Raw genomic sequence first — 13,736 nt, forward strand, 5'->3', positions numbered from 1 at the left:
CCTGGGACCGCTGATACAGAGTCCAGTGAAACAGGGAGGAAAACCCTGTCTGTGTTCACTCCCAGTCCCTGTAAGCCTGTTCAGGGTCCAAGTCTGATTTTTTTCTGTATTTTTTGTCGCAATGAAATCTTAATTCTGGGTCCCAGACCACGCCTGTGCATGGTGAAATGAGGAAAACCTGGATAATGTGAGGGTGCTTGGCAAAGCCCAATATATATTAAATGCATATATACCTATTATCTTGTTCAACAAAATAAGACCCTGGCAGCTGCCTCTTTTGAAATCTTGCTGGCTCATGAGGTCCCGTTGTCCAAGCACTGGTACCACACCCTTTAGGTGTGAAGTGGAATTTATTCAATGAATGAAATAAATGGACATCTCACTGACTAAGGACAGAAGAAGGACGGTGAAAAAGGAGTAAGAATCAGGAAAGCAATCTAGCACTGAGGTATTTTGAAGAGAGAGGGGATCGATCAGGAAGGGTATAAGAAAATCTATCCCAGAGTAACAGGTGAAAAGTTTGATACAGTTGTTATATAATAATTCATGATAATTTAAAGAGAAACATCATACCCGATCAATAAATGGACAAAACTCATGAACAAAACAGAATCAAAATCGAAATAAAATAGTAAACCAGCATATGGCACTTTTCCACCTTCCCTTCCTCCCCAATTTACCTGCCTCCTAACTTCCTATTTCCCATCACTGCTTTACGTATTTCTCCATAATGAAATCACTATCCCAATATTCTCTCTCTATTGCTTATCTTGTTTATTTTCTTTTCCTCCAACTCACATGAAAACCTCATGAGGGTTGGGATATCTGTTGGTTTTGTTTATCACTGTATCCCCAGTGCCTAGAACAGGGCCTGGCACATAGTACATGCCCAATATAGATTTGTTGAATGACAAGATGAATGAATGCACTTTGATAAATGGTTCCCAGTTGACCTGGGAAGTGTCCAAGACCCCCATTTTTACAGTTCCGTCACTTGCTTACTAGACAGCATATTTATGAAATTTGCAGCTGGTCCCAAATTTGGAAGAATAGGAAAGAGATTACAAAATAAAAATGGACAAAATTCTAGATGAAAACTTGAAAAAGGCTAAATATATATGAAAGAAAGCACAACAAATTTTTTTTTAGTATTTCCTCTTGCTTTAAAATGTGTTATAGGCTTGTATTTAGGTCTGTGCATCTAAATAAATCATTGTACTGCAAGTTACCAAGAAACGCTGTTTTCTGGATGGGGCTTTTGTAGGAAAAAGGAACCCCTCAAGGAAGAGGAAAGAGAGTGACTGCTGTATCTTGGTATTTGTATTTTTAGGTCATGTCCAGACATGTAGGGCCCCATGAAGTCCTTTAAATGGTAGAAATACATCTAGAGGTTTCCTGAAGTTCAAGAGAAGATTCAGTATCTGTTCATTAAAAAACATTAAGTACCCATGATGGGCCAAGTACTGTGCCATAGATTATGGATTCATTTTTCCTTTTTCTAAAGCATGAGATACGTTTTCTTTCTGTTAGAAGAGCAGAGTCAAGTGCAAAGATTTGCCCGAGACACAGCTTTATTTCAAAAATAATTTTTTTTAATTTAAAAAATGTTTAGATAATTGCCAACATTTAAAAAATCTGATTTTATATACAAAGCCAGATTTCTGTCTGCTTTAAAAATGTAAGTGGAAATGCTGACTCTAGTAGGCCTCCATCATTCTCACATGGCTACAGTTGGCTGGGGAGGGGTGAAGGGCTGTTTCTCCCTTTAGCCCATTTGGTAGAGTCCCCACTGCTCCCTATTGCCTTATTCCTAGTCTGGCAGTGCCTTTTGGTGGCCAGTGTGTCCATGGTAGTGGCTGGACAGAAATTGGCCACAGAATATAAAAGACCAGGCACAAGCTGTACGAGGCCCATTTAATAAGCCTGGTTGCAGGAATATTCTGGAATTTGACGATAAAGACTGTTTTTCCACTAGTGAGAATGAGTAAAAATTGGTTTTAGGGAATTTAAGCTAAACTTGGAAGATGATTTGAGAAAGGCCACATTTCAAATGCATCAATGACAAAAAGGGTAATTCTATGCAAAAGGAGCAAAACTGTCTCCCCTCATTCTCTGGGTGCAAATGTTCAGAAGACTAGATATTGAGCTAAGTGCCGTGCACTCAGGTGTCGAGCCCAGTGCAGCTTGGTAACTTCGAAGTCCTGCAGGCAAGGCTGGAGTGTGTCTTCATGGAGTTCCCACGTAAGGCAGACACAGGAGGCCCCCCCACCCCTTCCCCCAGTCAGCCTAGCCCTGGGCTTTAATGGAAACTCATTTGAGAGAGAAGAGGGTAGTTTGGCAATAGGTCTGTAACCTGTTGGGCAAATTCCATAGTAGAGACGCTGGCTGAAGACCTCCCTTGCAGAAGTGCAATGCATCTCGAGGACAGGCTGTGAATTTAAAGGAGAACACAGTTCTCTCAGAGTAGAGTTTACAGGAGAAAGGACAGAAAGAGAGGAGGTCTACAAGAAAGATGATAACAGGGTTGTCTATTTTTAAGATTGCTCTAAATAAATATATCACGAGCTATCCTTTAGAAGTTAACCATCATCAGCAAAGAGTTCATTCTGAATATGGAAGGCACAATGAAAATTTTGTAATTGGTTTGACATTGCTCTCGAAAGGCATCCAGAGCGGAAAAGGCATGGGCTTACCGTGTGATCCAGCCGGGCGACCTCACGAGATCGATGGCTAGCTCTTGTACGTGCCTCATGACGTGCTGGTAGAAATTTCACAGCACGTGACAGCTGTGTGGCACAGCTGCTTGGGAGCCAAAAAATCAGTTACACAAGCACTTGTTGGGAAAGATTTAGCTTGGCACCAGTTCTGTGAAAAAGCCCTGAAGGTTTGAATTGAGTGCACACTTAATATGTTGTAAGTTTAATGAAATGTTAGGCTGCATCCATGGAATTATATCTAGTCCTGTTGTGAACTGAGCTGTTCAAACCACACTTGAAGTGCCGTAATAAATACTGGTCATTTAAAGAAAGATACTGAAAATTAGACTTTGTTCTTAGGAGGGTAGTCAAGAAGAATCTAGAAATCATGGTATGGGAAATGGTTGAAAGACCTGGAGTCAACAGGTCTTCAGTGGGACCCGAGGGAAGACTGAGGAGGAAGATGCTGCAGCTATGTGCAGGCAGTCCAGGGCTTGGCTGATGCATGCCTCATGAAACGATGTCTGGAATGAATATCTGATAAATGAACAAGCGAGGAAGAGAGTAGCGGTGTGTGCGTATGTGTGTCATTTGATAGGGAAGAACAAGAACAGAGGGTAGAAATTACAAGAAGGGAGGCAGATTGAAAACCCCATGCAAAGTAATTTGTAACAACCAGCGCTGTCTAAGGAGGGACAGGACATTGTACTAGATTAAGAAGGATTTGAGAAGGGGCTGAACAACCCTCTATGAGGGATTTATAGAAAAAAGGCCTACATGCAGTGGTAGATGAGACTTGAGAGCAGGGGTTAAAGGAAAAGGGCTTTGTGATTGGACAGGCTGTAGAGCAAATCACATCTTTGCCATTTATTTGTATGATTTTAAGGAAGAAATCTACTACCTCTAAGCATTAGTTTCTTCATCCATTCAGTGGGGATGATAAAGCCATGTTCAAGTATTATTGTGAGAATTAACTGAGCTGAAGTATGAGAAGTCCTGGAAATAGAGTGGGCTCTGAATAGGGTTAGCTGACTCTCCCTTGATCAGACGGTATCAAAATAGCAAGAAGTGACTTTTAGGAACGGCTGTAAGGAAGCTCATCAGACTTACTCAGTCACCTCTGTGCCTTCAGAGCCTGACGCACCCTGGACAGAGCAGCTGCTCAGCACAGTAAGTGTTGACATGTTTTTTGACTTTAAAAAAAATCAATACTCTGGGTAAATCATGGCCCTAGGCTCTTCTAGACACAGGCTCTCACTGAGGCCATGTGGACAGTGGAGGCAGCGTGCCTGGAGGAAGGATGGTGGGCTTTGGCATCAGAGGTTCAAAGCCCAGCTCTCCCCTGGGTCAGGTATTTAACCTCTCTGAGCTGCGTTTTTCCCATCCGAGTCAATGCCTAGCTCGTGTGAGTGAGGGGTGAGCTAGCCTCTCTGGAAGACTTGATAATCTTTTCTCAGTGGGATCCTTTCAACAATCCAGGGAGGCAGAGAGTGCCTTTTACATTATTAAGAGAAGAACCAACATTCAGAGAGTGAAGGGATTTGCCCAAGAAAAGAGCAGAACTGGTATTGCATCCAATTCTTCCAGCTTGAAGGCCCATCAGCTTTCTCCTCTCAGCCGCAGCTGAAACGTCTTTGGAGGGTCTGCGGTAGTCCCGGTTCTCTGATAAGTATTTCCACGTGTCACCTCGGTGGCTGTTTAGGCCCCGCAAGGGGCTGTCACTTCATGAGACTCTTTGGAACACCCACAGGGTGAACTTTCCTAGATGCTGGGGAAAGGTGATTCCTCATGGGACTGTGGTTCCCTTTGACCCCTGGCTTTGGGAAGGGCACTCCACTCAAGGCACAGCGTGTGCGTATGTGGGTGGGAGATGCCTCTCCAGACAGTCTTATTAGCTCCTCAGCCTTGACCATCCCGGGAAGGACAGACGTTGTGTATCTTGAACAGATAACCATCAGCTGCCAGAAGCCGCGCCGGGGTGCATACGCTGGCAGTCCAGATCTCCTCCAGTCCTTACACTTGTTCCGTGGGGTTGCACAGGGTTTTAAAAATAAATTTCTTGCAGATATTCAAGCCAGGAATTTTGACATAAGAACATGTAAAATACAATCTTTGGTTCCTCTTGAGGAATTGGACAGTCGAGCAACCCTGAACTTATGTTCTCCCTGAGCATTGCCCCCAGCACTGTGGAGCTGCTCCTTCCTTTAGGTGGGACAAGGACCCTCACAGTTCTCACGCCCATTTCACACTTACCTGGCTCCAGTAGTAGGAATTAATGTGTAGTACCCCATGCTAATGAATGTGAATGCTAATACAACACCTGGGAGAATGGGCTTTGAGTTTTTTTTTTACTAACAGAGCCTTTCTCGCCTGATCCCCAGTCTGTGATTGCAGTGGGAAGTCCGAGCAATGCGTCTTTGATCAGGAACTTCTCAGACAGACAGGAAATGGATTCCGCTGCCTGGGCTGCAAGGACAACACTGATGGCACTCGCTGTGAGAGGTGCCAGGAGGGGTTCTACCGGCAGAGAGAGAGAGACCGCTGCCTACCCTGCAACTGTCACACCAAAGGTAGTTGGCCAGAGGGAGAGGAGGGGGAGGGAGGCAGGGGAGAAAGGAAGGAGGAGAGGCAGGCGGGCCAAGAGAGGGGCGTTGAGCTTCCAGAACAACTGGGAACCTACTAGACGCTGGTCTTTCAAGGAAATATGTTTTTCTTAAGACTGGTTTGTAGGAACCAGGGAGAGAGAAGTATTTCTATTAAGTATGTTGAGTTGTTTTTTTTTTTAAACTACCTATTTGTTTATTATCTTTCTTGACAGCCTCCATTTCCCCTCTTTGCTAGAAATTGTTTAATAGAATAATATGATGACTCTTAATCCACCAAAAGTTATGTCAGTGTAGCAGTGGCTGAAAGAATCTAAACACAGGCAGATTTTGGTCAAGCCATGCATTGCTGGTAGCATGTGCTGGGAAGGCTTATAGAAAACTTGGGGTGACCCCGTTTTAAGTGATTGGGCAATCACCCCTGAGTTCACAAGTTGCTCTTACAATGAGGTTTGGGTCAGACTTGCTCAGCTTTGTGGCGTAGAATCAGCATCCAGAATCTTTTGGATTTAATATTTCTCCCTATAAATCCATGAACTTCATAAAGAAGAATGATTCCATTTTAACAGGCATTTTTCCCTAAAGAGCCAATATCCCCTTAGGTCATGCAGCTTCACTGTGAGTCACTGGAGTTGGGTCATCCCAGCAAAATGACCGGTGAGAATGTAACTAGGAATCTAACTGGCTGAGCTAGCAAGCCTGGCCTGAAGACTAGGTTTAAAGCCTCAAAATAGACAAGGAGCCTGATTTGTAGCAAACAAAGATGATAATGGAGGCTTTGCCACACTGTCTCTTCTTTTTCCTGCTTAGTCTCCATTGCTTGCCCAGCAACAACGAGCCTGGCTTTTTTTCTCTTCTTTGGGGGAATAGATATCCCAGACTCAGCGGGAACGTCCTGGTAGGAAGTGGGGAGCCCGGTGATGATTTATATCCTGTGGGATAGCTAACATGCATTACATGCTTACTCTGTGCCAGGAACTTTTCTAGATGCTTTCCTCCAGTAACTGATTCAATCTCCACAAATAACCCTACGAAGTGGGTGCTATTATCATTCCATTTTACAAAGGAGGAAGTAGAGGCCTAGAGCAGGAGTGGAGAAACTTGTCGAAGGTTCTGAAGCTATGTGGCAGAGCAAGGGTTCCAGCCCCAGATGTGCTGGCATCAAAGATCATAGCGTAGAATAGAGCGGTGGGCTGTGGAGCCAGAAGGCCTGAGTTCAAATCTTGACAGAACCACTACTGTTGTGTCACTCTGGACATGTTCCTTAACCTCTTGCTGCCCGGGTGTCCTCATCTGTAAAAGGGTGATCATACTATTAACATCACAGGATTGTGGGAGGATAAAATGAGGTTTGTTAAGCACATGGTAGACAATTCAGTAAATTGTAGTTGATGTAGTTGTTTTTTTTCTTAGGACAGAAGTCAGGGTTCCACTGTCCTGAAGCACTGGCTTTTTAAAAAATTACATTCCTACTGAGAAAGAAGCCTTGTAGAGGCTGTGTATTTGGTCTAAAACTACTTATTAACATTTAATTTATTATTGATATCCTGAAATTGGCAGTGAATTTTTCAAATATTTTTTAACAGTGGAGAAAGTAGACATGGTAATGAATGGCCTCAAGTCTCCCAGCAAGTGTTTCCAAGAGCTAAACTTGCAATCCAGATGTTTTGAGGGAGAGCTGTTCCCTTCTATTCCCTCCTTGTGAAAGAAAAAAAAAAATTCTGAATGGTGTCCTTTGATTCCCAGGGGCATATAGTTAGATATCCGGGAGAAACTTCATGGACATTATTTCCTAAGATCTGGGTAATGTTTTGTACTTCCCCAGAATTCTTCCATATACTATGTCTTCTTCAGTTCTCTAACAGCTTGGCAACCTGCATGTATTAACATGTTCCATCACCCTTAGAGAGAAGAGGAAAATGAAGCCCCAGGGTCTGAGCTGCCCAGGCTGAGTGGCCTGTTGGTAGCAGGGGCCCCTCCTGCCATGTGCCATCTCTGACTACACGTTGGCCACACAGATCACTAACCCAGAGGCACAAGTTGAATTCCCTATGTGATTTCGCAGTCTCCCAATCAGCCAGAGGATATTTTTCACTTTCAAATAATAAACTTCACAAGGGCATTTGTTGTATATTCAATTTCAAATGCAGAAGTGTGCATCTTACTAGAAAATGCTATCGTTCCACGGATGGCAAATGAAACTAACAGCATCAATGACCTCCAAAGTGGTCACAGATTTTGGACTTCACATCAATTTCTTGCAAATACAGTAACTAGGCTTATTTTTAGGTGATGGCTTATGGGCTCAGCAGCAGGACTGAGTTAGCTTCAACTCTTGGTACCACACGTATAAGCTCTGGTAACCTTTGGTGGATGCTTTGAAATTCACTCTCTGTGCACATGAGTTCTTTCCTCCCATGGCACCTAAATTCTTGAGATCTACATGGACATCAAAGATATTGGACTTATTCTCATAATGTAATTTTTTTTTTTACCTATCGATGACTCTGACAATGGATTTCTCAGTTCATAACATTTGAGCTATTTAAAACATGTCTTAAATAGTAATTTAATTATTATTGAATATACTTCTTAAATAATAATATTTTAAAATGCAAGTGTACATATATTGTTAAAGGGGTTCTTGAGAAGAGGTATATTCTCTTCATTTAAATGTCAAATATTAATCATTTTAGAATACCTTCCCAAGTCCTCTGCACGTAGACTATAACACATGGCCTTGAAGGGCTTTTTGGGACATGAACTTGACATAGGAAGCCGATCCTTGTCAGTCCCTTAAACTAAGTTGTTCATAATCCCTAAGAGTAGCTCATGATTTGGAATTGGGACAGGCATTTTTATATTAATGAGTTACTTTGAAAACCCAGTGCTATTATTTTGGAAGTTTTGGAACATGAGATAAATTAGTCATGTTCATACTAAGAGCCTGTGTACATCTCCTTGTCACCTACTATGCATGAGACACTGAATTAGGCACAAAGTCTTACAATAGGTGTACAGGGTATAGGTTGTTATCCCCACTTAAAAGACATGATGAGTAAGCAGTTTGCCCAAGAACACACAGCTGGTAAGTGGCAGAGCTGGTATTTGAAGTGAGATCTGTCGGACTTCAAAGCCTTTTCACGACCCCCAGCATCTAGAGCAGAATTTTCTAGATAATGACTTATGTAACACCATGTTCTGCAAGATAATAATAGGCCTTACCTGTAAGAATGTCATATAATGTTTGGAAACACTGGCATTAAGAAGTTAAACAAACTTCATGCCTACTGAATGTACTATTAAGCCATTAATCTTTGAAAGATAAAATAAGTTCCATTTCCCAAACTCTTTTGAACAAAGAATGCCTATTTTCTTGAGATGACTGTTAACACCCCTCAGAAACATGTTTTGTAGGGTGCCATTTTGGGCTATATGGGCCAGACCCGAAAGCAAATTACAGTCTTCTCCATCTTATAAGAATAATTCACTTCTGAAAAACTACTGTAAGAAGCATTTTCTTAGATCAAAAGCATAATCCATTAATTTGGGGGGGGAAATAGATGCTTTTCTGAGTCCCAGATCAATGCTCATTTGTGCTAAAACCAACTAAATTGTTATTAAAGAGAGATTTCTCCTCCTTAATGTCGCTTATCAGAACATAATTCAGAAAGGAGATGTCCCTCTTTGCTCTGTTTGCTGACTGTTGGTAGAGCAGTGAGGGTGGCGGTCTCTACATGCCGAACTCCACAGCACCCTTCATTCTCGTCTCGTTAAATGCTCTCCTGCCTTAGATCCTAAATACCATCCCACCCTCCTCCTTCCTTAGCCCTCCTCAGAACTCGCCTTGCTTGGCTTCCACTGTCCTGGGATTTCCTCCTTCTGATTACAGAAGGTCCCTGAGTTAGTGAGGTTCCATTTCTGCCAGAGGCACTTTCCCCTCCTCTCTCTACGGGCTCTGGAGAGACCTACACCTGCTGAGGCTCCCTAGGACAGCCTGTGTGCTGAGGGCTCCTACATCTTCATCTCCAGCCTCTCACATGAGCTCCAGATGCACATTCCCACCCTAATATGCTTCCAGAAACTCAAGTTCGCTATGTCCCAAACTAAACTCATTACTTGGTGATTCATCCCGAAACCCTGCTCCTCCTTTTCCCTCCTCTTTGGTGAATAGCGTCACATTCCATCCAGCTGTGCCCGGGGGACCTCGTGCCATCCAGGTGATCCCCGCCCCCCAGCATCCGTTTCCCAGGAGCCTGCTCGCCCCACACCCGCAGTGGCTCTCACGGCGATGCCCTCCTCTCCTTCTCACCCAGACTCCTCTAATCCAGGCCACCGCCTCACGGCCTGGGAGTGCTCCTTTCCGGAGAGCCTGCCGGCTTCTCCTCCCCGCGCCGACCTGCAGATTGCTCTAGAGCTTCTTTCTAAACTGCTAGGCTGGTAGTTCCTGTTATGCACAGTTGGATCTGTTATCCATCTGTCAGATTTAAATCCCCTAGTAGATACCATGAGCTTACACATATAAATACATAGTGTCTCATACATAGTAGGTGTTCAAAAAATGTACTTTATACTGTCATCACTGAGGGCCCCTTCAAACCTTGCAAAGTTGACCTGGAGTCTTGCAGATTCTAACTGTGACTGTGATTCATTTATTTCATGTTCTACATGGGGCATAAGAGCCTTTCTATAGGCACAGAGCCAATATTGATTTGTATCTACTATTGATAGTAGATCCACTACCCTATTGAATTGTATCTACTAGTGAATTAGAAGTTTGCAGAAGGATAACAGATTAGAAAAAAAGGAGTAACTGGTTAGTGTTCTGTTGGCCTTGTAGATGATGGATAGCCCCATTATCTCAGTTAGTTGAGATATGTGGTTGTATTACATTATTTAGTTGAGATCTATAGTTACAATACATTATAAGTCTGCCAGTGCCGGGCAGTTAGAAAGGAGGCGAGTTATACCTCCCGCCACCTTCCAGATCACCTTTTGTCTCCTTCCTAAGTCTCTTCACAGTCCTTTTCTGGGCGTATGTGCATTAATCCAACATATTTCTGGGCATCTGCTTTGTGCTGCGCACTGTGCTGGGCTGGGGGTGCAGCAGTGAGTATAAGCTGAGGTGGTCGTAAGTAAGCAGGGCTAGGGACTGGAGTAACCGTGGGATGGATATTTTAGGTATGGAATCAGAAGATTTCTTTAGAGAAGGAATATTTAATCAAGACCTGAGTGCTGAGAACGGACCAACTAGAAGTTCTAGGGCACAAGCATTGCAGCTGAGGGAGCAGCACATGCAAATGCCCCAAGGAGGGAAGCAGTTTAGCAAATCTTAGGAACCAGGAGGAGAGCAGGGGAGCTGCGGCTTATGAAGGAGGGTAAGGGACACGGTTGGAGAGGCTGAGTCTTGCCGGCCATGATACCGAGTTTGCATTTTATTTTGCTTCTCGTGGGAAGCCACCAGAAGACTTTTAAACAGATGAGTAATATGAACGGAATTCCACTTTTAAAAGAGTGCTCTGGCTTCTGTATAGAGCACAGAGTGTGGGGAGGCATGGACGGAGGCAGGGAGGAGAATGGGAGTCGGGGTCCAGGTGCGAGAAGGTGGGGCTTGAACGGGAGGCGGTAAGAACCGGCTGGGTCACAGGGTGGCACGTGCTTTCCCGAACACCTCCCGTCTTTCATCAGCGCTCAGTCGGAGAGAGCCTCTTTGTAAGGAAGGCATGTCTGCGAGCGTTCACCGCAGGACAAGTACTCTAGTTAGTAAGCTGGGTCAGACACCCGGGTCCTTCGTTCCTCATAGGAGGTGATGCTCCAAGGACGAGAATTCCTACCACTCTGGGCAATTAGAGAGATTTCTGGTTACGAGGCTGTTTGTGCTCTTAAAACCCACACCCCAGGCACTGCCCCTTTATAGATGGCGTTAACTTGCCGGAAACAAGTGAGGGCGTGCTCATTCCTCACTCCCTCTTGGAGAGGGGTGCTGTGCTCATTCACAAATTTTCCTTCCTCTATCTGCAGGATTTGACAACTTCTTTTCAAAAGCAGTGACTTAGCCACTACTTGATGTTGACATCAGAGCAGATATAGAAATAAAAATGCTCTCAGGAGTAGTTTCCATTCTTTCCCTGAAGAAGCCATCCTTGGCTGTCAGAACTGTCCTGAGTGGGCAAATACCCAGATGACATGAGAGAATTGCAGGCAGAAGGTGGCGGTAATTGCTTAGCATGTATTGAGCTCCACAAGGTGACATAAGGCTGTATAAATCAAATATGTCTTTTTCTTCTGCCCTTTTCCCTGCCTTGTTGGCTGTAGGTTCTCTGAGTGGTCAGTGTGATGACTCTGGACGGTGCAGCTGTAAGCCAGGTGTGGCAGGAGACAGGTGTGACCGATGCCTTCCAGGCTTCCACACACTCACAGATACTGGGTGTATCCAGGACCAAAGCCTTCTGTAAGTGCCTACACTCGTGACCACTGCTTATGCCGTGAACAATGACAATTATATGAACACTAGTGACCACTGATCTTTATTGAGCACCTACGGTGTGCCGGACACTGTTTTGATGGCATCATATGGGCTATCTCACTGAATCCTTACAATAACCCTAAAGATTAGCATTATATTCGTGCTAAAGGTAAGAAATGTAAATCAGAAGAGTTAAGTAGTAGCCCAATGTTACTGGTAAGATGACCTCATATTTAGGCCCAGAGTTTGGGCTCTGGAACCCGGGCTTTTTACTCTGACAGTTGCCCCCATTTACATGACCTAGGATGGAGGTAAAAAGTCCTTCAAACTCTAACCTGGGAATTTGGAGTTGAAGAACTCCTCTGTATAATTTTAATCCCCTTGAGTTTGACACATCCTCTAATCCCTCCTCAAATCCTTTTTTGGAAGAGGATAGAGTACACCTGGTAAATCACATAAGCAAGCCGGCAGGTGTTGGGATGGCTGGAGTTGGGGGGAGCTCAGCAGTGAAGCCATCAGCTAGGAGGTGACCCACAGAGGAATCACCTGCCTGTGCCTGCCTTCCCGCCCCTGCCCACAGGAGAGCCACCGTCCAGCCATGCTTGTGCTGTCCCAGTAATCCTGGCCCCGGGTTCTCTCAGAGACCCTCCCTGGGCCTAATCTCCCTTTCATAAACCTTTTAAAACATGAAGTAGATCCTACCACCTCTCGCTCACAACCTTCCATTAGCTTCTTTCCCCACTCAGAATGAGACCCAACCTTCTCCTCCAGACCGGGAGGGCCCTGCATGATGCTCCCATCCTCTCCACCCTCAGCGGTGGGCGCCTGCTGACTCGTCACCACTCACCCCGACTCCCGGCACTCCCGCCTCGCCAGCATTCCTTCCCTTCCTCAGAGGCCCCAGTAGGTGACCTCAGCCTTGGCCTGGAGCCTGCTCCCTTCCCGCACACCACCCAGGCCTTCACGGGGCTCCATTCCCACCTCAGCCATCTCCACAGACGCCACCTCTGACCGGTCCCCACCCCTCCTCATTCTTTTATTTTGTTATTTTATTATTTTTATTTTGGTATCATTAAGCTACAATTACATGAAGGACATTATGTTTACTAGGCTCCCCCTTTCACCAAGTCCCCCCCACATACCCCTTCACAGTCACTGTCCATCAGCATAGTAAGATGCTGTAAAATCACTACTTGTCTTCTCTGTGTTCCACAGCCCTCCCCGTACCCCCCACACACTATACATGCTAATCGTAATGTCCTCTTTCTTTTTCCCTGCCCTTATCCCTCCCTTCCCACCCATTCTCCCCAGTCTCTTCCCCTTTGGTAACTATTAGTCCATTCTTGGGTTCTGGATTCTGCTGCTGTTTTGTTCCTTCAGTTTTCCTTTGTTCTTATACTCCACATGTGAGTGAAATCACTTGGTACTTGTCTTTCTCTGCCTGGCTTATTTCACTGAGCATAATACCCTCTAGCTCCATCCATGTTGTTGCGAATGGTAGGATTTGTTTTTTTCTTATAGCTGAGTAATATTCCATTGTGTATATGTACCACATCTTCTTTATCCATTCATCTACGGATGGGCATTTAGGTTGCTTCCATATCTTGGCTATTGTAAATAGTGCAGCGATAAACATAGGGGTGCATCTGTCTTTTTCAAACTGGGCTACTGCATTCTTAGGGTAAATTCCTAGAAGTGGAATTCCTGGGTTAAATGGTATTTCTATTTTGAGCATTCTGAGGAACCTCCATACTGCTTTCCATAATGGTTGAACTAATTTACATTCCCACCAGCAGTGTAGGAGGGTTCCCCTTTCTCCACAACCTCGCCAACATTTATTGTTGTTTGTCTTTTCGACGATGGTGATACTTACCGGTGTGAGGTGATATCTCATTGTGGTTTTAATTTGCATTTCTCCGATGATTACGATGTGGAGCATCTTTTCATGTGCCTGTTGGCCATCTGGATTTC

The 13,736-nt window shown here is 44.4% G+C and overlaps 1 protein-coding gene across 2 annotated transcripts in view; it reads left to right on the forward strand.

Annotated features, from left to right (window-relative positions):
- Nucleotides 1-13,736, forward strand: part of LAMC2 (laminin subunit gamma 2) — a 56,908-nt gene that overhangs the window by 11,115 nt on the left and 32,057 nt on the right. For both annotated transcript variants that reach the window (XM_036912579.2, XM_036912578.2), the window contains exons 2-3: nt 5,078-5,266; nt 11,615-11,750. In XM_036912579.2, the coding sequence (XP_036768474.2) occupies nt 5,078-5,266; nt 11,615-11,750 (325 nt within the window). The remainder of the gene's footprint in view (nt 1-5,077; nt 5,267-11,614; nt 11,751-13,736) is intronic.

Source organism: Manis pentadactyla, chromosome 9 (genome assembly GCF_030020395.1).
Source record: "Manis pentadactyla isolate mManPen7 chromosome 9, mManPen7.hap1, whole genome shotgun sequence".
In the NCBI taxonomy this organism is placed as follows: domain Eukaryota; kingdom Metazoa; phylum Chordata; class Mammalia; order Pholidota; family Manidae; genus Manis; species Manis pentadactyla.